General features: G+C 42.7%; 2 protein-coding genes and 1 long non-coding RNA gene across 5 annotated transcripts; 1 reads left to right on the forward strand and 2 right to left on the reverse strand.

Moving 5' to 3' along the window:
- The first annotated feature begins 12 nt into the window (after nt 1-12).
- Nucleotides 13-21,795, forward strand: mesh (sushi domain containing 2 mesh). Of its 3 annotated transcripts, XM_089462523.1 has the most exons (16): nt 13-154; nt 470-1,044; nt 5,745-5,980; nt 6,041-6,228; nt 13,672-13,849; nt 14,183-14,320; nt 15,484-15,652; nt 15,720-16,314; nt 18,436-18,558; nt 18,683-18,841; nt 18,907-19,651; nt 19,717-20,135; nt 20,201-20,388; nt 20,476-20,718; nt 20,788-20,838; nt 20,917-21,795. In XM_089462523.1, the coding sequence occupies exons 2-16, from the start codon at nt 549-551 to the stop codon at nt 21,402-21,404; spliced, it is 4,416 nt and encodes a 1,471-aa protein (XP_089318649.1). In that variant the 5' UTR covers nt 13-154; nt 470-548; the 3' UTR covers nt 21,405-21,795. The 3 variants fall into 3 exon arrangements, with proteins under 3 accessions (XP_089318649.1, XP_089318648.1, XP_089318647.1); XM_089462522.1 differs by having other exon boundaries at nt 20,476-20,838; XM_089462521.1 differs by having other exon boundaries at nt 20,476-21,795.
- bnk (bottleneck) lies at nt 2,149-3,462 on the reverse strand. Its single transcript, XM_018018612.2, has one exon. It carries the CDS (start codon nt 3,426-3,428, stop codon nt 2,499-2,501), a length of 930 nt encoding a protein of 309 aa, XP_017874101.1. The 5' UTR covers nt 3,429-3,462; the 3' UTR covers nt 2,149-2,498.
- LOC149270275 (uncharacterized) lies at nt 6,222-8,084 on the reverse strand. Its single transcript, XR_016268610.1, has 3 exons — nt 6,945-8,084; nt 6,616-6,851; nt 6,222-6,548 (listed from the first exon to the last, which is right to left on the reverse strand). It is a non-coding gene; the product is annotated as an uncharacterized LOC149270275 (long non-coding RNA).
- Nucleotides 21,796-22,026: the final 231 nt, after the last annotated feature.

Genomic DNA, 22,026 nt, shown 5'->3' on the forward strand with positions numbered 1-22,026 from the left:
GAGATAACGGTGTTCCAAGATTTCACAATCGAAAAAATAGAAAGACAAAAAACACTGACAGGTGTAGGCAGTCGACAGGTTTTGGCAACGCCCCGACTTCAGTCTTAACTGAGCGTGGCGCCCTAACGAACGTACTTATTTAGCTGTCTATAAGGTTGGTAGTGCTGTAAAGTGATATGGGAATAAAATATATATAAATATATGTGGCTGATAAGAAATTGCTGATGATATCATCAAGTGAAAAAATGGTTTCGAAATAAGAATTTGACAGTGAAAAAACTGAAAATTAAATTTAAAATTATTTTTCGTATAATAATTACATTAACTGGCTGTACTTTAGTTTGGCAGTGTTGTAAAATGCGCTAAGACTGACTGTCTGTTGATGATGTCATCAAGTGAAAAACCTATTTTGAAAGTGCAAGGCTAGATAAATCAATTATCCTTTCCGCCCATGTGTGTTATTTTTCAGTACGAAAAACGAAAATCGAATTACGAATCGAGCGAATCGAAAATATAAGCAAAAGGTGTTTGGCGCAGCAGTTGTGAAAATGCGCCTCAAACTGTTTGTGGTCTGTGCGCTGGCCTGTGGCTTCATGGCCTATGTGCTGGCCAATGAGAATATCTCAGCGGAAGTGGAAGATCAAATTATAAATGCGCCAGCAAGCGCGAACAAAGCCCCCAAAAAGGCGCAGCCAGTGGAATTTGTGGAAATTATCGAGCCACCGCCGCCGCCAGCACCAGCGCCAGCCGCAGCAGCAGCACCAGCAGCACCAGCAGCACCAGCAGCACCAGCAGCACCCGCAGCTCCCGCACCAGCCGTCAAAAAGGCAGTCGCTAAGCCTGCTGCCACGCCCAGTCCGGCGCCCGCAGCTAAAGCCAAAGCAGCCCCCAGCCCGGCACCCGCCGTCGCCGCCTCCAAACGCGGCACCGATGACATCCTCACCGTGGCGGGCCTCAAACCGCAGGCCAAATCCGGTGCACTAGTCATGCCCTTTGACTATCTGGGCGAGCTGTACGATTTGGATTCCACTGGCTACAATTGGGGTAAGTGTAACGGGCCAACAGCTACCAGCCGCTGCTGATTCAGTTCATTATTACTCATACGCCGCGTTGAGCGTAAAACTATCTTATCAGCGAGCAGCGAGCAGCGCGTTTGGCTTGCATGCCTAACCAATATTTGCTCGATGCTTGGTTGTCTCTCGGTAGGGCGGACGGACGAACGGTCGGACGGCATCAGTCTTTAGTAGCAGATAAGATAAAGCTAACAGTATAGGTATTTAAAGCTAACGATTGTTGTGCCATTGCTGGGCAAACAAAACAAGTGAAATCAGAGAAGAGAGGGAGAGAGAAGGAGGGAGAGATAAAGAGAGTGAGAGAATCAGAATTTGTGCAGGTTGATATAAACAGGTGTGGCTTATTATATACATTTTCAATGATTCAGTTTACAGCGGCTCTGATAAGTTGTAATCGACGCTGATAATATATATGAAAGAGAACTGCTTTTCCAATACGTTAGTCATATCTGGTTACACATTATGACTAAATTTTCTTATATAAATTTTACCTACGTCCTTAACCTATATAGAGCTAAAGCTATGAAGGTGACCTGTATAGTATGTACATATATTCGGATATTAAATATATATACAATAATTTAGCCAAATTTTTAATTAAAGAAAAAATGTATTCAAGTGCAGCATGACAAAATTTCTCATATATATAGTATATATTATACCAATATATGGGATATATAAAACCATAAAAAAATGTCATTATGACTTAAACTTTTTATAATACAGTCAAGTCCCGATTATTCGATTTTCGATTTACACAGAAGTTCAAATTATGGAGAATTATCGAGAATGATTTTTTCAAGGAGATGTTTTTTTTTTCGATTAATCGCGATTTTTATTTAGTGGGTTACAAATTATCGAGTCTCGACTGTATAAGAAAGGTAACTGATTGTTTACATATAATTATTTGATATAAATTTTTACATGGTAAAATGCCCTCAAAACCCGACAGTACTGTACTGCATATCATATATATCATATATTATATGCAGTGCTTCACACACCCCTAAGTGTGCTACGCCACTGATCCTAGTATCTACCATAATCAGATTAACAATTTTCTACAACTGAAATCTGTTTAAATATCTTTTATATTTATTCGAATCCTGATACAAAGTTCTATAAAATTCTTGTATCAAATTCATATACATTTTTAATGTTTTTTCTTATTCTTTATATTTTTTTTTTTAATTTTATTTTATTTATTTTGTTATGTTTTACATTTTAAAATTTCATAAATTTATATTTATATATATGTGTGTATATTCCTATGCATATGTTGAACACTTGGCTATGACTAAAGAGCTAGTTAATAGTTAATCCTTGGGAGCTTGCACTAGTTTGACCCGTCCATCCAACATGCCATAGACTCAGATGGGTGTGGGGGGATGTAGGGCGTGGCGTCATTGGCTTCATTCCTGTGCACTATGCACTCATCGAGATGCGCTGCTCGTACTCGGCAATGCGTAGCCGGACGGGCACTACGAGGCTCAGGTCCTCCATCATGGCATGTCGTTGCGGTCGCAGCGTTGCATTTGAATTCTGTCGGGCAATGGTGGCTCGGGATTTCTCCACTGAGGGCTTGCGGCGCAGCGAGCTCTTTCGTTGTATGCTGCTGCCTCCGTTGCTGGGCGGTTTGGCAGTGGGCGTGGCAAACAGCGAATGTTGCGCCGCTGTGTTGTTGGGCGTCGAGGGTGTGCTGCCCAGACGCTTGGGCTTTGGCGGCGGCACCACACCATTGCTGCCCATGGTGGCCACGCCCTGTGGGCGGCTCGATCGCAGCAGCGATATGAAGTGATTGCTGTTCTTGCTCGAGCAGTGGCCACTGGACGATTCGTAGGTGTTGGTTAGCCTGTTGAAGAAGTTGATTTTGTCGCTGACGCTGCGCGTGATCACCGCTGCGGGCTCATCGGGCTGCTCGCTGCTGGCGCAGAATGTGGCATTGCAATCCGCTGACAGCGGCTGTGGCTGCGGCTGCGACTGCGGCTGCGGTGGCGACGACAGCTTCTCATCGGAGGCATTGTTGCGCTTGGACATTTCCAGGACTTTTTCACGCAATTCCATGGACCAGCGCTTCTGCGGTCGATGCAGCTGCGGACGCAGCGATGGCGTTGGCGTTTTGCTGACATCGGGACTGCCGACTGCCAAAGACAGCGCGCTGGTGTAACGGGGCTTGGCGAGCGGCGCTGGCAATGGGGTGGATGTAATCGGCGGCGGCGTCTGCTGCAGCTGCTGCTCCTCCTCCTCGTCAATGTCCATTTCCAGCTCGCTGAAGCTGTTGGCCGCATTCAGCTGCGGCATCGCGGCAGGCAGCTTGTAATTGTAGAACTGAAAGTTAAATGTGCTGATGCTCATCTTGCGTCGAGTGTTGCGTGTTGAATGTGCTGCATGCGACCGTGTTGCAAGTTTATATAGCGCAATGTTTAGCTACCTGGCAGCTGCCACAGTGTGGGGCAGCGCAGCGCAGCTGGCCACAAGACTTCAGGTACTTAACTATAAAGTTGCCCAGATTAATTTTGGTCACTAAATTTGACTTGCCTGTAAATGCGAATTCCGGCAAATGTATCAGCAAAAAAAGAAAACCCGTGCGAGATTTCCCTCGAACCGCGGACAGCGCACGCGAATTTTGCGTATTTTCCCAGCGGCCATAAATCAAGCTCTAATCCCGCCGCCCACAACCACCTACCTGAGCGACGAGTGTTTTTTTTTTCAACAGCAGCTACAGCACTCATCATAGTGTTGCCCGAAAAGGATTAGTGCCGGCAGGATAACATTTTATGGCCTGTCAACTCGACACTGATTCATAAATAGATTAAAAACTGATCCATTCTGCGACAGCTGCGCGAAAAACAGTTCAAACAGCTGGAACAAACTTGAAAAGGGACGCGCACCTGGCCCAAGCTTAGGCAGCCGTCCTCGCTGACTATTAATTAGCCACAACTGCCATCAACAATTATCGGGCATTATACTACTTATATATGTATCATCATCATCATCATCATCATTGAAATGCACTTAATAATTGTCTGCCCCGCCGGAGCAGGGCACGCCAGAGCTTAATGGATGAATAAATCGTTGCCTCAGTGGGAATCGATGTATTAATTGGCCACTGAATGGTTAAGCCCTGCTCGGGGAATAACTCTCATTGAAGCGTATAGGAAATCTTGATAGCCTCAATTAATAAGGATTTGTCAAAGGTGAAATTCATTTGTTTATTGATTATTATAAAGGGAAGACGCAATTAATTAAAAAATATATAAATAAAATGTGCAATATATAGCAGAGCAAGACCCAGAATTCATTTAGTAATTATATTTTAATATGCATATTTAATATGGTTCCCAGTGCGGTGCTCGGTTTAATAAATACTATGTCAACTCATACAGTGCTTTATACGCTTTTATATAATAATAATATTATATTATTATATAATATTTTTGTTATGCATCTGGATTTATAAGCGATGCAATGATCAGAGTGATTAGGTAATAAGTATATAATATATATATATATATATATATATATATATATATAATATTTAACCAAATTTAACAATAACTTCATTTCTATGCCTTAATCGAGTTACTCTTATGAACATGTTAGATATTCTTTTTCAATAGAGCATCCTAATCAATATATTTCTCATGGAATATTCTTCTAAAAACGATTCCCCAAAAACTAGAAAAAAATAACAGATAACAGATCTATAAAATTCCTTATAAATATACAAACTCTTGTTACTCTCCATAAATGCAATTGCTCTTAAAATTTAAAGGTATTATCTAAAATACAGAAAATAGTTTCAGCTACAAAGTTCTCAATTGAGAAGATATCACCCAAGGGTTGAAGTTGCAAACAGGCAAAAGCCACAGACAGGCTTTTGCCTACGAGCGATTCACATCCTTTGAATGTCCTGGTCTAAGGCCCTTGGCTTGCTGTGGCTGCTTTTTGTGTCCCTCAAACATTAGTCGGCTTAAATTGCTTTAAGAAGACAACGCGGAGAGCAAATAAAAAATAAGAAAAGAAATTACGAAAAACTGCCTGAAACGATGGCAAAAACGAGTGAACACACTCCAGACGGGTATAAGTGGCCGCTTAATACTTATAGATATATTAGAGGGAGTATAGCTTAGAATACAACTATAACTAGAGATAGAAAGCGGAAGCCTTAGGTGAACTCAAGGAGTTAAATCTCTTAAGATGCAACTGATCTCGAATCTAAAACAAAAGCAATATGCCCCGTAGGTTTTTGTGAGCGAGTACAACGTTAAGACGGAGAGAAAGTAAAAAAGGGAAACACCAGTGACCTTTAATGGCTAAGTGCAGTTGGGAGCGAGGCAGCAATTTTGTAAGTGAGTCAGCAGAAAGAAGCTGCACGAGGCTGCAGTTAGGCACGTGGCAAGTGGCAAGTGGCAAGTGGCATGCGGCTGGGCGTAGATTGCAATGCAAGTGCAAAGTTATTCAGTTTATGTGGCGAGCGTTGCATGCGACGGGCCTAAATTGAAATGCTGCCGACTCCTCCTGCAGGCGCTGGCATGGGCAGAAATTGAATACGTAATCTCCCAGGATTAGCTGCTGAAATGTGAAATTATTATAATGGCTTGCTGCAGACTTGACTGTAATACTAATATATCTATGTATATGTATTTCTTTTTTCATTATGCCCGGCAGATCCCAACAATAATGTGGCGCCACCGGACACGCCCTCGACGGCTGCCGGCGGATACACCATCACGCCCGCCCGCCTCGCCGAGCTGCGATCCACCTTCCTGTACTGGTTCTTCGACAAGGACCAGTACGGCGGACGCGGCGATTATCAGTTTGATATACACGCCTCGATGACGCAGCTCCACAAAAATCTGAACTTCCAGATGCCCTTCTACGGCTTCCGCTTCAACTATACTCGGGTGAGTTGACAATTTGCTGCTGAGTCAAGCAATATTATATTTTTCTATTCGCATTTGCAGCTCTCGCTGAATGGATACTTGGAGTTCTCGGACCCACCCGAGTATCTGACCTATCCCTTGGTCTTCCCCATCAGGGATTGGCCCAACAAGCGTGATCCCTCCTTCATTGGTATCTTCTTCAGCAAGTGCCGCGTGGGCCGCCAGTATCCCTCGGACCTGGACCAGCGCACTCCTGGCGTCTATTTCCGGTTAGTTTTGATTCACTTTGACCTTGTATATTTTACTCTGTTTACATTTTGCCATTTCTAATCACAGTTATTGTTAGTTCCTTATGCCATTTGCATTTTTAAAATCACTTTCCATACGTGCACTTCCAGTTATACTACATTTATTATACTCTACTCTTGAGACTAAAGTGGAGTATATTGGATTTGAGTTGAGAGTGTGAGCTAGATTTATTCCGGTCAGAGCTGATTAGATCTCTTCTTGTCGACTTGATTAGCATAGTTTTGATACTAGAGATATCATCTTTAGTATCTTTATGTAGAAGTATCTTCAAGTGGAACTCCTAATTAGAAGATACATATATATACTTAAAGAGGACATTCAACAAGATATATCAATCATTTATATACTTCTCTTCTACTGATCCAATAGCATTCCATTTAGTGTAGAGTACCTATTGCTTTTCCTCAACTATATTAGCTGCCCAGCTAGAGCATGTCATAGTCGTGCACAGCCTGTTGGCACGTCCTGATTTGTTTTAAGCACAGATTGTGTGAGGCGTGTTTGCCAATGCGAGCTCTCCATATCCGATTGCACATGGTTTACGTGTGTGTGAGTGCATGTTTTGCATTCATATTGTATATATCTATATATGTATATGTGTGTGCTGTTATTGTTGCTGACTAGTTAGTGTCATTTATTGCCGCATTTTGCATTGTTTGCACAGCTGCGTTGTTACCTGTTCGCTCTTACCAGATCCGGTTTTTGCTCGGTTCGGCTATCTGGCTCTGGCTGCCATTTGTTACCCATTGAGCTGTCACTGTTGCTGATTTCAGCATTCATTTATGCGTGCATCCATTTCAAAATGGCGGCGAGAGCAACAGCAGTCAGCAGCCGGCAGCCGGCAGTCAGTGTTGGCTAGTTTACAGCCAAAAATATAGCCAAAATCAAGGTATTCTAGACAAGATCTGCAGATTATGATAGCACAGCCCGTTGAGATTTTATCGTATGTAATTGATTTGAATGCATTATTCTCATTGTTTGCATCTCACTCTATCCACTTATCCGCTTACTTCTTTGAGCGCCTTGCACTGCGGCATTCGAGCAATGCCCGTCCAGGCATGCTTGCAACGCTTCTCTTGCTTCTCTCGTTGCTCGACTTATTGCATTCCTGCGCGCTTTGCTGTTTGTGTTTTACACTCGCTCTGCTTTTCCCACTGACCTTGGCACACGAAGGCGTTTCTCGGTCGAGTTGTTCTTCTCGCTTCTCCTCTTCACTTTTGGCTAGCATTTATCCTCCGGCATTGGCCAAATTGTCATCTCTATTTCCACCTGATCTCAGCGCGTGCCTATCGCACACGAGTCAATTTCATAATGTCGCCAGGGGGGGCTGCTGTTCGGCTTCGTATTGCATTTTTGATGGCCTCGAGGCACAGCAGAGCCGCAGCCCCAGCATAGGTAAGGGCAGGTAAGCGACAGCGTGCATGCAATATATTGCAGATTCGCTGCGCTGGCATTTCGCTATATTTTTTCGCATATTTTATTCATATTAATTTCGTATAATTAAATTCACAGCATTTTTTTATGAATAAGTTTTCATCACTCTTTTTGGTTGTTGCTATTTTTGCTGTTTATGCAAATTTCTTTTCAAACTTTGCGAGTTGCTGGCTTTGGATTGTAATTACCAGAAATATAACGCATTAATTAGCCGCCCTGTTGTCCACTGCTGCCATCCACTTAGCGTCGACCTATGCATATATAACGAGACTCTGCCGCCCACACTTCGAGGCTATATGCAAAGCATTTTGTGTATTTGCCCAAACAATGTTTAAACCAGACAGATACAACTAGGGCTGCTTATTTATGGTCGCCTCGCTCTAGATTGTTGAGGCTTGTTTAAATTTCCGACGTTCGTTGCTGACGGACAAAAAATGCGGTTAAAAAATAGCACATAGACCACATAAATAACATCCCAATTGCTGAGAGTGAGACCAAAACTGGGAAAGCGATGAGAGCACGTACATATATGCAGTCATAGGGGGATTTGGGAAACTTAATATAGAGAGTGCAGATTCGAAAAGTTGAATTGGATCAATATTTCTGGCAAACAGCTTAGTGATATACACTAACTATTATATTTATATAGGTATATCGATAGATATAATCGATATTTGATTCGATAGAAATTGTTAACTCCTTTTTGTCTACTTTAAAGTATTGCTCTTTATATATTCATACTGTTAAGTGAAATCTATATTCCTTTATATCGATGTATTTCGATACAATCTGTTTAGCTCTCCTCTCTGCCCCTCAAGAGATTTATGATTATATTTATTTTTGTGTAAGTCGATATGCGCAAATATTAATGTTATAGATTATTAAATATAGAAATAGGTTAAGTACTTTCTGGATTCCTGTTTATGTAATTTTAATCATTTATTTATTGGCTTCTAGTGCGATCCATAATTATTGTTTTAATTGTGAGTGGCTAACGATACTTAGATGATATATTTAATTATAGACTTTTTGTCATTAAAGCATGACTATTAAATTCTTCCCGTTCCCTATTTCAATTTCAATTATAATTCCAAGTGCTGTAACCAAATATAATATCTCTAAGTTGAGTGTTTTTAATGTGCTTTATGCTCCGCTCTAGCTTACGTTTCCCGCAGTCTCTCAGCATGTCCAGCAATGTTTGTCGCCCTTTGGTTTCAGTGTACTTTGGCACAGTTTGACAAATTGGTGCCACAAAGCAATTAACGGGCTGTAAAGCGCATTTATTGCGAGCAATTTAGTGAAAAAGAAAGAAAAACACGCGCATACACACATTGAGGAATGAGAGCGAACTGCGACCATACGCCTTGGACAATGGCTGTGGCACGCCGTATGCATTTCCATTTCCATTTCCGTTTCCGTTTCCATTTACATTTTCATTTTCATTTCAATTTTCACTTTGACAGTTTTCAGTCAGCTCTGGACAATATGTCAAAGATGCATCAGCTCGAGGACTCGCTTATGGGTTAGTCGGACTCCAGCGAGAGAGCGCTACGTCCTCTGACATTTAATTGTCCTGCACAAAAAAGAAAAAAAAAAGAAAAGAAAATGCTGGACGCCACTTTGAAGTGTGTGCGTGGGTGTAACGCTCGTAGGAATTTAATTTAAATAACTCGACTGAAGAGCTGAGCTGAAGCGATGTAGCAGCGTCAGTTCGACAGGCATGCTATGTAAATTCCACTTGCTTAACAGCATTTGGCTTTGCTTACACCCCTACTCACACACAAAGATAGTGGCACAGACACCCACACACACTTACTCATTCACCCACTCACTTTTATGTGCGACTATCAATTTAATTACATGCTTATAGTTAACACTCTACCCGGGATTAGCTGAAGTGTGAGTGTTGGAACTGGGGAGGGGGAAGCATGTGGCTTACTGCTGGCAGCTGCATTACGCATACGCCTCGTGAGTCGCTTGTTCAGTGCGAACTTCATTTGCAGCAAAATACCTCAGTTCCTTCTCACTCGCAGCTTGACCATTAAATTTGTGATGAGCGCAGGTTTAATTACACACATACACACACGCACACACACATGCATACATAAGCACAAACTCACACTCACAATTATATGCGCAAATTGTTGGCTGCGCAAATTAAACAACAATAAAGTAGAACGGCTTCTGTATAGGCAAAGTTTGAATGCACTCACTGTAGAATATTATAGGGTATAAAATAAGAAATGTTTATAAGATTTTATTTTATTTTACTTAAAAAAAAATTAATATTAATATATAAGACTAACTACAACTACTATTTAAGACTGATCTTATATAGATCCTTAACTGATATCCTATTGCCACTCCTCAAATATTCGCTTTGCCATTCCAAAAACGTTACACATTTCTGCTGAAAATTAATATGCCCGATGTTTTTTAGGGTATCATCTGAATGAATGGGGCTGTTTGGTAGTAAAACTTCCTCAAAAGTGTTTGCAAAGCTTTCAAGTGTGTAAATCAGCAGCGCTGAGCGTTTAATTGTTGTTTGCCAAGGGCAGCTACAAGTGTGGGCGTTGCTGCCACAATTAAAACATTAATGGGCCAGTGGGCGTGGCTTCAAGAAATATACAAAAAATAAGTAAATAAAACCAGAAAATCCCATTATATTTGACCTCATATTAGTCAGTTGATATTTCCCATTTGATTGATTTTTAATTCACTTGCTTAAACTTTGGCGTCGAGTGAAGTTGATCAAGTTTTCGACTTTTACAACTTTTGTGGAAATGTTTTCATTTCACAATATAGGAAATTGAGTTGTGGTTGGTCCGAGGCATGCGAAGGATACATTCAGCTTGCAGCTTGCATACAATTTTCGCCATTTTCGCCATTTGCTTTAAGTGCTGCCATTGTTTCACGTTCATTCACATACACACAGAGAAAGAGAGAGAGGGAGAGAGTGGGAGAATCCAGGCCAAAAGAAAAGTCAGAGATGGTGATGTGGAAGCAGCTGGCTGAAGGCGGGTAGAGCAGAGCAGAGCAGAGCCATGGAGCAAGCATTTCAACCCAAAATGCAGACAAAACTGTGGCGCCGCCGCCCAAATGTATGCAATAAAGTACATAATGGCGCAGTTCAAGAGCTGCGGGGAGAGGAGGCGCAAGGCGGTGCTGCTGGAGCGAGTTGACAGGGCGTAGGTGGGCTGGCCTGAAGCTGACGCTGACGACTAGCAAAGCGAGCAGTACGACGCGCTCTTTACATATATACTTTGTCTATATATAATATATATAATATATATATACATACATTCCATTACTGTTGTTACACTCATTCACAGCTGTGTCTATCTGTGTGTGTGTGTGTGTGTGTGTCTGTAGCTTTTTGGCTTACTTTCACGTGCAGAGCTCGTTTCGCTTTTGGCTGTTGCGCGCGCATTTTTAGGCCGTGTGACAATTTTGTGCTTTATCTTTTTATTATTATTGTTTTTTTTCTGTTGGTCTATTTTGGCTTGAATGTCAATTGCAGACATTTAAAGTTTCATGGCAAAAGCGCACAGCCGCCTAAGATGGAGGCAGCCTGCACAATGGGCATGGGGCTGTGCATAAATGATAAACTATGCAAGTGCAAGTGCAGCTACATCTGTGTGTGTGTGTGTATGCGTGGTGTGGTTTTTGCATGTCTGTGTGCAGTTGTCTCTTTGTGGCATGAGGTTTCTACTGTGCGGTTTTTTTGAACATGCCGTTTTTTGCATTCTCTTTTTTTTTCATATATAAAAATGTATATGCGCTGCTTTAAATGCAAGTTGCTCAAGGGGTATAATACATAGATATGACAAGAAATATTCGGGATTATTCTTTTCATAAGAATCGTTGCACATGTATGCCTAAGCTGGCTTCAGTAAATTTAAGAATATTTATATAGTAGTTTTAAAAATATTTCTATGAATTCTTTTTTTTATGCATTTATTTTCAAGTCTAAATCAGCTCAATCGACTAAATAGGCGGAAAAACATAACTTATTTAGCAATTTGATTCTATACACGCTGCCTGCAGCTTAATCACTAGTTTCTTGCCCTTAAAGCCTAGAATTTTCCATCAGTCCAACTACCTTTTCAAAGCTCCAATCAAATTGGAAATTCTCTAAGTATTAAAGGTGAGCTGTGATAATTCCTTTTATCAATTTACTGCAAATAGTAGTAGTTGAATTATATTAACATTTTGTACTTAAGTAGTTAAATTCAAAATATAAGTCAATAATACTTTTATAGACTTATATTTTATATTAACAAATATAATTATCATACGCGCGTCTTTTAAAAGTACATAAAATATAAATATATATATTTTGAATTTCTTTCTTAAATCTAGTTTAGTAAAAGTAGTTAAATTCCTCTTCTTCTAGTATATGAAAGCTATTCAACGAATTTCTCCTTCCTCCTTTTTCCAACCTCCAGCAGATTTAGGCCATTAAATTAAAAATGCTCTTGCAAATTTCAAGAAATGCTGTGTGCAATTTATGCAAACTTCTTTCGGGCCCCTACTAGATATCTGCTGGGCGCATACTGCCTGCTAGTTATGGCATCTATTTTTACATGCTGGCATTTCCGGCGGCTGCTGTTAGCCATTTTTCGCTTGTGTCTGTGTGTGTGTACGTGTATGCTTTTTTTGGGCCATGTTGGTAGCTGGTTGCGCTAACAATGTGGACAGCATGTGTTTTCAGTCAGTTGAGGCCGAAATGCAATTTATTTTCGATTGCCAGCTGCTGTCAGTTATAATTTATGAGAGCCATAATTGCATCAGCTGTATGCGAGTATGTGTGTCGGTGTGTGTGTGTGTACAATAGACATCGGATGTGCGACATAGAGTAATAGGATATATGCTAATAAGTTCCTTATTCTCATGTGCATTTGATGTGCATTTATTGCATTTTTACAAATTATTTGCATTCTGTGAACGCGTCGATGTGTTAATAAATAAACATTGCTCATACGCCGCCTGCGCCTCGCAGCTGCTCACATGCGTGATGAATGCATGTTCATTCATGGACACGCTGCACACCCAAACAAAAAAAACACAAAAGTGAATATCGGCCCACTTTGTGCCTGTTGTTTACATGCAGCACAATGTCGAGCGGCTGCTGCTGTTTAAATCAACAAAATCAATAAATTGTTGCCTGAATGCAAATCGCGCAAACATTTATCAATGATGGCGCCGTTGCTGCCGCTGCACAAACATTTCATTTCTTTTGGCATAAATATTTTGAGTTTCATTTAATTGCAATACAGTTCGTTTATCAGCTTTTTACATTTGTCTGCCATCCGAATGTCGAATCGCAAATGCTTCAAATTTAAATAAAATACCCATAAAAAGTTGTATCAACCATTAAAGAATTCATACGAAGCGCTGAGCGTACACAAAAGCAATTAAGTTTAGACATTCTGCGAGGCATACTAAATAGAGAGAGCAACCATTGTATACCAGGCCAAAACTGACTTCATAAATAGAACAGACCGAGAGAGAAGCATCAATGGAAATGATTCCGAGTATATACGATATGAAGGCTAAAGAAATTTCATTGCAATTGGCATCTCTTAATTGTCTTCTCGACAGAAAATGATTCTGTTTTTCTTTTATGCAAAAAATTTAAAATGGAAGTTGAAAACAAAGGGAAAATGCTCATTCGCATATACGTAATGAATAATTAAGAAATATGAATCATACGCCATGGTGGTTGGCCTCACATTTGAAAGCTTTAACATAACGAATATAAAAACATTATATATATATATATATATATATATATATATATGCTGATTTATATGCCAAACATCAAATCCATTTTTCTTCTTGCCTGCCAAATCCAAATAGCATCTGCTCTGCCCTGTTGATTTGATTTCGGCCCATTCAGCTGTTCGCTTATTACTTTTGCTCACACATTCGCATTCTTATAAATTCATATTTATTTCTGTTTGCAGTGTGGTACGTGATCTGATGGGACGCACGGACCGCTTCGGCGTCGAGGTGCGTGAGCGCACAATGTGGGACATACGCACGGGCGTTGTGGGCGCTGACACCTTTGTGCCCAAGCACGTGGTGATCGCCACCTGGAAGAATGTCTCTTTTGCCGGTGGCATTGATAACTCACTCTTTACGGTAAGCTGAGCGAACTTATACAAAGATTACTCTCTTATATATTTACATATATTTAAACTCTTTTACAATGAGATTCCTTAGCACTGCAATGAAAATTTTTCATCATAAAGATAACGGCTATAATTACTTTAAGTTATTTTTGCTAGCAATTGCATTCAAGGCAATTTCACAAAAAATTTCATAGCATACTTTTCTGCGCGAGTTAATTGAGTGCGAATGGCAGAAAGAAAGCTAATGGCACTCAGCTATGCTGGCTTATTACAATTATTATTTCTTTTCACTAACAACATTCTTTCTCTTCTCTCTTCCTCTTGCCCCTCTCGACGACTGCAGACAAACACTTTCCAAATGGTCCTGGCCACCGATGAGGTCTACACCTATGTCATCTTCAACTATGCAGTTCTCAATTGGCTCTCGCACACTGAGGCGGGCGGCGATACGACCAAGGGCGAGGGCGGTGTGCCCGCATTCGTAAGTCTCGCAAATAGGATAAATTCTATTGAAGCACTCTAATTAAACAACACGCTTTGGCATGCGTTTCGGTCGCACCTAATTAAGAAATTACATAATGAAAAATTTCCACAAATTTTCGCACACGCACAGATTCTAAGCTACAAGCGACGCGATTTTAATTAACGGCTGCCAAGCAACGGTAAAGTTTTCCATTGCACTTTAGGTGCACGTTGGCAGCTTTTCCCTTTGTCGAGCGCTTTCATGTTCGGCTTTGCTAACTGAATTTTCGCAGAACATTTTTTCTCAGATATTATAATATATATGCTCATGCATATGCTGGCCTTCTAACTGAAATTATGTGGGCAGGCATTTCGTTAGAATGCTCAAGCATGTAGCAGTTAAATGTGTGTGTGTGGGTGTGTATGAGTGTGTGTGTGTGTGTGGTTATGTGAGTTTACATTCAAATAATTTCTAGTTCAATCGAATTGTTTCATGAAATTCAATTCCATTGCCAAAGTCTACTGCTATGAATAGCTTGCAATGATATTGCTATGCAGTGCACATAGATAAGGCTCAATAGAAAGGGCATATTAGTTTAATGAATTTAGCTAGGTTGCAAGTAGATGGAAGGAAAAGAGGGGAATTTTAAGGCAATTGAGTTGAGTATAAATGAAGATGGTAAAGTAATGGCAGCTAGTGAACTAATATATATAGATATATACATAGATATAGATAGGGGATATATATATGTATCACAAAAAATGAGAAATATAATATAATGAATGAATATAATGATTTTTAACTGCTTCAATATAAATTTAAATCTATATTTCATATGCATATATAGATAGATATATATGTATATAGATATATGTATATGTATACATATATATCTATATATTTCAATCATTTGAGAGTAGCGCATTGCTTAGTCATCGTAGGCAAAGCTTTCTGCACTCTACTGTTTACTTGCTGTGTGAATATTGTTGATGGCAACTTACAAATTATAATTAAACGCACTTTGGCAACTTTGCCTGCATAATGGCCAACAAGTTGTTGGCTAAATTGCTGCTCTTTGGCCAAGCGTTACACAAACTCGAATCGAGCTGTTCGAGTTGGCTACTAATTACAATTTAATTGCGGCTGGATATTAATATCGATTTGCATATCTGTTCATATAGGTCGGCTTCAATGCGGGCAACGGCACTCAGGCCTATGAGTACAAGCCCTACAGCCAGAACATGGTCATACGGGACTTGGCGAATCGGGGCTGGGGCAATGGATTCCCTGGACGGCATATATTCCGCATCGACGAACAGATTTTGATTGGGTCGTGCAACAAGGATATCGGTGCGTATGATTAATGGCCTTTGTCGATTTTGGGTTTCACTTTAATTATGGCCTCTACCTACGACAGATGCCGCGCTTCTGCCGCTGACATTTGCACCCGAGTCGGGCAACATGCTGGGAGGGCAGGTGGTGAACATAACGGGACCCTGCTTTGACCCGAACATACGCGTTACCTGCCACTTCGACACGGAGTCTGTGCTGGGCACCTATGTGGATCGCAATCGTGTGATTTGCGTGCAGCCCTTCCTCAAGGCCGAGGGCTACATCCGCTTCCAGATCTCCGTGGGCACGCAGCGCTTCAAGTGGCGCGGAAAGTACTTCGTGGAGACACCTGCCGCTGCTACCGAGAAGATCTTCTTTGCCACCGACGATGTGCACAAGCGCAATCCCAGCGAGATTCGTATCAGCTGGAACGCCTTCAATTTGACCTCTAATCTGAATGCCAATGTCATGATCTCCCTGTGGGGCTACCGCGAGACCAAGATCGAGCCGCAGCTGGAGTACATTGATGTGATCGAGGCCAGCCTGACCAATTCCGGCAGCTATGTCATCACGCCTTCCAACTATATAAACCGCCACAACATCAACAACGACATGCAGTTCGGCTTCCTTCAAATCAATCTCACCCAGCCGGCTCAATACTCCAACCTGGCGCTCAGTCCGTAAGTAGTTGAAATCTTTAGCTTAAATTGTTTAAAAAGAAAGGGAATCAACATTTGCCCCATCTCACTAACTTTTCTTTATATTCAAGAATTCAATTTCGAGTTTTTTATTTTTAACCAATCGAATGATTTCGTTTTTATATTTACATTAACTAATGGAAATTTCTGTTATGCAGCAAAAAGCCGTCTAATTCGATTAGTTAAAAAATGTGGCAAACCGAGTTTGAATCTCTGTCTAGTCTTTAAGTGCTGTCTCTTGTTGCTCATACGCTCCGTTGGCTGGCTGGGACACTGTTTATTATATTTTAATTGACTTTCAGTTGTGTCAGCTGCTAGCTGGCTTCGACCCCTCCCCAGTTTCGCTCGTATTTTTATTCAATTTACCACAGCAATTGCAGAGTGCTGTGTGCAGCCACATAGCTCGTCCTCACGTCTTTGGGGACCAATCAGTAACCACTGGCATTGACTCCGCTTCTGGCTCTGGCTATGGCTCTGGCTTTCGACTGTGGCTCAGTTGGCTCAGTCATAGATGGCTTATTATGACACTTTGTAATTAGACGAGATGGCTAATCAATAGCTAAGTGAAATGTGTTCACCATGGCCACAGCCAGCTCAAATTGTTGGCTTCTTTGACGAGCGCCCGCTCGCCCGCCCACTCGGCCGCTCGATTTTTGCTAATTTGCATAGCTCTGTTTAGCACAAAACTCCCTGTGCTAGATGCATACCCTGTAAACACAAAAGTATAGCCTAAGGAGTTCATTTTTTCAAGCATACTCTGTTGTCTTTACTATATATATGATACAGAGGGTGCAGAGCATAGACTTCCTTATAGTACAGCAAGCAACAGGGTATCTGCCAATCGGATACACATCATCCACAGCTTTCGTACTTGTTTTTGCATTACGCCCTTGTAATTATTTCGCACTTAAGCCTGAAGTATTTGCATCAGTTAAAAGCTCACAAAAGACGCTCGTAATAACATTTAAGAGGCAATGAAATTTCTGAAAATGGTCGAGTTAATCGCACTGCAAGTGAATTACGGCGAATTCCAACAATAGCCAGGTACTCCGACAATACCTGGAAGTGTGTCAATGGATTAGACCCGAGCCGATTAGATCTATAATTATTTCAATACAGATATTTCGCAGCGTCTTGCTTAGGCATCTTAGTTGAAAGCGTATCTCAAGTTATTATGATGCTATGAATTGTGTAGGTCAGTCAAGGAGAACTGTTTGATGGCTTTGTCTACAAATCTTTCTTTATAGTTGTAGTTTTAGATTTGTCTAACTAGCTTGAAGCTACTTAGTTTTTGTGAGCGGCTTACCTTTTATTCATTTGCTTTTGCTTTCTTTATTTCAAATGAATTTCATTAAGCAGATCTATGTAAATTTCCTTCCTCCTTTGATTTCATATGTTAGAGTGAGACAGCTCTAGTCTAGTTTAGTCTTCAACCATTGTTAAACCTAGATATGACACTGTTAACTATATAGTGATGACAGTGTGAGCGGAATATTAGAGGTATTGATATCGGAATGCAACATTTATTATTAAACTTAATGCAAAAATTTAATTTGTAAAAAAAGTAGTTCAATATTTATTTATTTTATTCAGCATTTTTTTTCCATGAGGATGTTTTGTTTACAATCCTAAGCAATTGATAAGGTTTAACATAGCAATTGCAAAGTCAATTCCAATTCAAAGAGCATTCATTCTTCGATTCGCTAAATATCCCACTTCTTTTTTGGTCTGCTTTTGTTTTCTTTTCTTAGGGCGCTTTGGTTTATGATACCTTTGGGTGTCGTTAGACTGTGCTACAGTTTCAATGGGGCACGTGGCAACAGCCCATATCTCATTTCATTTTAGTTGCAGCTGTGTCTGTGTGTGCGCGAATTTAATTTACATTTGATGAGCGACACGCGCGCTTATAAATTTGAGCTGTTCGCATCGGGCCATTGTCTTGTGAATGGAATCCTATTAAGCAGGACTCCTTAATTGGGTGTTTCGCGCATGCACACATATGCAATTAGCATTTACAGTTGCTTTGTCAATTGCTGACAAGGCCAGCAGGACGTATGAGCAATGCGAGTGCTTAGCTAATCAAACATTGTCTCACTCCCGCAGCATCCTGTGGTCTCGCCCGATTCCATTGGCCTGGTACATGGCGCCGCAGTGGGAGCAGAAGCATGGCAAGCGCTGGCCTCGTGCTCTATGCGATAATTGGATACGCGCCGACAGATTTCTCAGGTAAGTCATGGCAACTGCAGCTGCTCATTAAAAGCTGAACGAGTTTCGGGAGAGCTCTGCTCCCATCTCAGCTCAGTTTAGCTTCTGGCTCAGGTAAAATACTAATCGAGATGTCAAATTGCAGAAACTTTGCCGCCGACCTGCCGCTGTGCCCCTGCACTCTGGAGCAGGCGGTGTTCGACCTGGGCCGTTTCCGACCGGACCGTGAGTGCGACAAGGACTCGAATCCCAGCTGCTTGCGCCACAGTGGTGCCATTCATTGCGTGGTCAGCGGAACACCAGTGTAAGTAGTAATATATTTTTCCACTCTCACAATCCACTTCATCAATGTCCCTTCTCCCCCTTAAGTGCCCAAGGTGCTGAGCAGCAGTGCTGCTACGATCGCTACGGATTCCTGATGCTGACCTACGACCAGATGTGGGGCTCGCGGCCACGTCGTATCCACAACCTGGGCAAGATGCCCTGGAATGAGGCTAGCAAGGTGCCCTCGCTGTCCATGTGGTTCCATGACATGCGTCCGTTCTACTCCTGCTGCTTCTGGCAGGAGGAGCAGTCCGTGGGCTGTGAGACCTATCGCTTCGAGCGTCGCCCCTCGCAGGATTGCGTTGCCTACCAGGCGCCTGGCATTGCTGGCGTCTTCGGTGACCCCCACTTGATCACGTTCGATGGCACCGCCTACACCTTCAATGGCCTGGGCGAATTCGTGCTCGCTCGCAGCACGGACCAGAGCGAACATTTCGAGGTGCAGGGCCGCTTCCAGCAGCTGCCGCCCAACTACTATGGCCAGGTGATGGCCACCCAGCTGACTGCCGTGGCCATGCGTGGCAATACGACAACCACGATCGAGGTGCGTCTGCGTCCGCTGCACGCGCGCTGGCGCTATCGCCTGGATGTCCTGGCGGACGGACGCAAGGTGTACTTCGATCGCGAGAGCTTGAAGTTCCAGCACTTCGATGGCGTCACGGTCTATACGCCCACCTACCTGCTGAACCAGTCGCAGGTGGTCGTGCAATTCGATGCGGGCATTGGCGTGGAGGTGGTTGAGAACGAAGGCTTCATGACCGGACGCGTCTTTCTGCCCTGGAAATTTATTGTAGGTCGCTCTCGCAGCAGAGAGGAACATCCCTATTAATATGTGAGTTTTTGCTGTTGTTGTAGAATAAAACGGCTGGCTTGTTCGGCAACTGGAGCTTCAATCCCATGGACGACTTCACGCTGCCCAATGGCCAGGTGGCCTCGATCAACGTGAACGACCAGCGCAGCTTGTACAACAACTTTGGCCTCAAGTGGATGCTGACGGATCGGGATGTGCCCAATGTGGGCGCAGCGCTGTTTACGCGCGAGTTCGGGCGCATGGCCAGCTACTACTCGAATGCCACATTCCAGCCGAACTTCGTCATGGATCCCGCCGACTTCCTGCCCAGCAATCGCAGCTATGATCTGGAGCGAGCCGAGGAGCTGTGCGGCGAGTGCTCGCAGTGTCAATATGATTATGCGATGACGTTGAATCGGGACTTGGCGCACTTCACCAAGAACTACTATGACAGTCTGGTCAACATGCAAGCCGAGAACGCCAAGTGAGTGGAGCTCAAGATATACTTTTGGCTAGAGGGAATCTTTACTTTACGAACTCCTCTTTCAGGCGCGTTATCTCCTGCGGCGTGTTGCAAACGCCGCGTTTCGGACGCAAGCTCAGCTTTGACTTTATGCCCGGTGCGAAGGTCTCCTTTGAGTGCAACGAGGGCTTCATTCTGATCGGCGATCAGCGACGCGAGTGCCTGGCCAATGGCCTCTGGAATCTGCCCGAGTATGGCTATACGGAGTGTCTGCGTAAGTTTTCATATTCCTGCTTGCATCTGAGTGAAACCATTTTGCCTTTGAGCCGCTTGAGCTGACCTTGTCTTGTGTTGCGCATAGGTGAGGTGTATTACACGCGTCGTATCGCATTCATTGCAATTGGCATTATCCTACTCGTTATATGCCCATTGATGCTGTGCATCGTGTGCGGCGTCTATCGCTATCGTCAGAAGCAGCTGAAGGAGGATCCACATTGGCAGATGACCCTGCCCCGCTCCCGTGCCGGTTCGGCGCGCAATTTGCGCGTGTTGAACTACGATCCCGAGGACGATAGCGATACCGATGCGAGCACGCTGAAAAAAAGTAGGTCCTACGATAAAGTATATCGCACGAACGAACCATTACCGGGCAAACCGCAAATTGATTTTCCAGCTAAGAAATGGGATCTGGACATGCAGGACGAGGATGTGACCTCATCGGAAGGTAGTGATAATAGAACTAGCACAAAACTAGCCAAGGATATTTCCTACATTAATCAAAATAACGTTGCCCACGCAACAGGTGAGAAACCCAAGCAGACCGGCCGTCGCTCCCTGCGCTCCGCATCCGGCACCGAACTGGACCAGCACCAGGAGGGTCAGCGCGAGCCGGAGGAGGACGATGACTTCGACGAGGCCGACGTGCACACTGGCCAAATCCATCCGGCTGGCTATCACCAACCGCTCTCGCCCGAGGAGGCCGACCAGCTGCACCAGCAGCAATACAGTCCCACGTTCAGCGGGGTCGACAGTCGCACCAGTGCAGCCAGCTCCATCAACTACACGCCCCAGTCGGCGGCCCAGAATCGCTTTGGGGGCGTGCCCGTGTTGCCCAGCAACACGCAGTACTACAATAGGCCAGCCTCGGGTGTGCCGGCGGCAACAACAACAACTGCCACGCCTCTGCGCGTAACGTCCGCAACAACACTGACGCAGGACAGCGGGTTGCCCTCGCCGCCGCCCTTCACCACATCCCCAACACCATCGGTGCAAAAATCCACAGAGGTTTAGCACACCAACACACACTCACACACACACACACACACACGCACACAAACATTTGCCTTCCCTGCACAGGCTAAAAAGTTCAAATTTTGTATAACTAATTTCATATATCGTATATATAACATGTATATTTTTATCTAAACTTAAATAATTATTATACACACTGCTAATTGCCCCACCTGTCATCAAAATACCTTTATTAATTTTTTTGGTTTGTTGTTGTTGCCATGACCTTTAAGCAAATACCTCCCACGCTGTGCTCAAATAGCCCAGACCGCATATAATTTGTATTTAAATACCTCATGAATAATCGGCTTAAGCGATTACAATAATGTGTTTCGTCAATTTTTATGCAACTTTCATCATTTTATAAATAAAATCTTTGTTAATAGACGTATTTTTCACTCTTTATATCTATAGCTTATAGCGTGCTCGGATAATGCCAATTGTTACATGAATCTTGACACTTCGCACCACATCTCTCGATATCAACTCAAAAAATTATATAAATTCTAAAATTCTGCTAGCTGGGTTAAAATACCTGTCTTAGAGCCAACGAGCGCGAATCGCATGTCAATTTTCTGTAATAATTTGCATAACGAGCGTTGCCAAATTGCATTCCCTACTT

This window comes from Drosophila arizonae, chromosome 2 (genome assembly GCF_054131065.1).
Source record: "Drosophila arizonae isolate 15081-1271.41 chromosome 2, UAZ_ARI_1.0, whole genome shotgun sequence".
Classification (NCBI taxonomy): domain Eukaryota; kingdom Metazoa; phylum Arthropoda; class Insecta; order Diptera; family Drosophilidae; genus Drosophila; species Drosophila arizonae.

Coding starts and splice junctions, on each gene's coding strand:
- mesh (XM_089462521.1), top strand. CDS start 549: ATGCGCCTCAAACTGTTTGTGGTCTGTGCGCTGGCCTGTGGCTTCATG. Junction 6,229..13,671: donor ACTCCTGGCGTCTATTTCCG/GTTAGTTTTGAT, acceptor TTCTGTTTGCAG/TGTGGTACGTGATCTGATGG. Junction 18,559..18,682: donor CGCGCCGACAGATTTCTCAG/GTAAGTCATGGC, acceptor GTCAAATTGCAG/AAACTTTGCCGCCGACCTGC.
- bnk (XM_018018612.2), bottom strand. CDS start 3,428: ATGAGCATCAGCACATTTAACTTTCAGTTCTACAATTACAAGCTGCCT.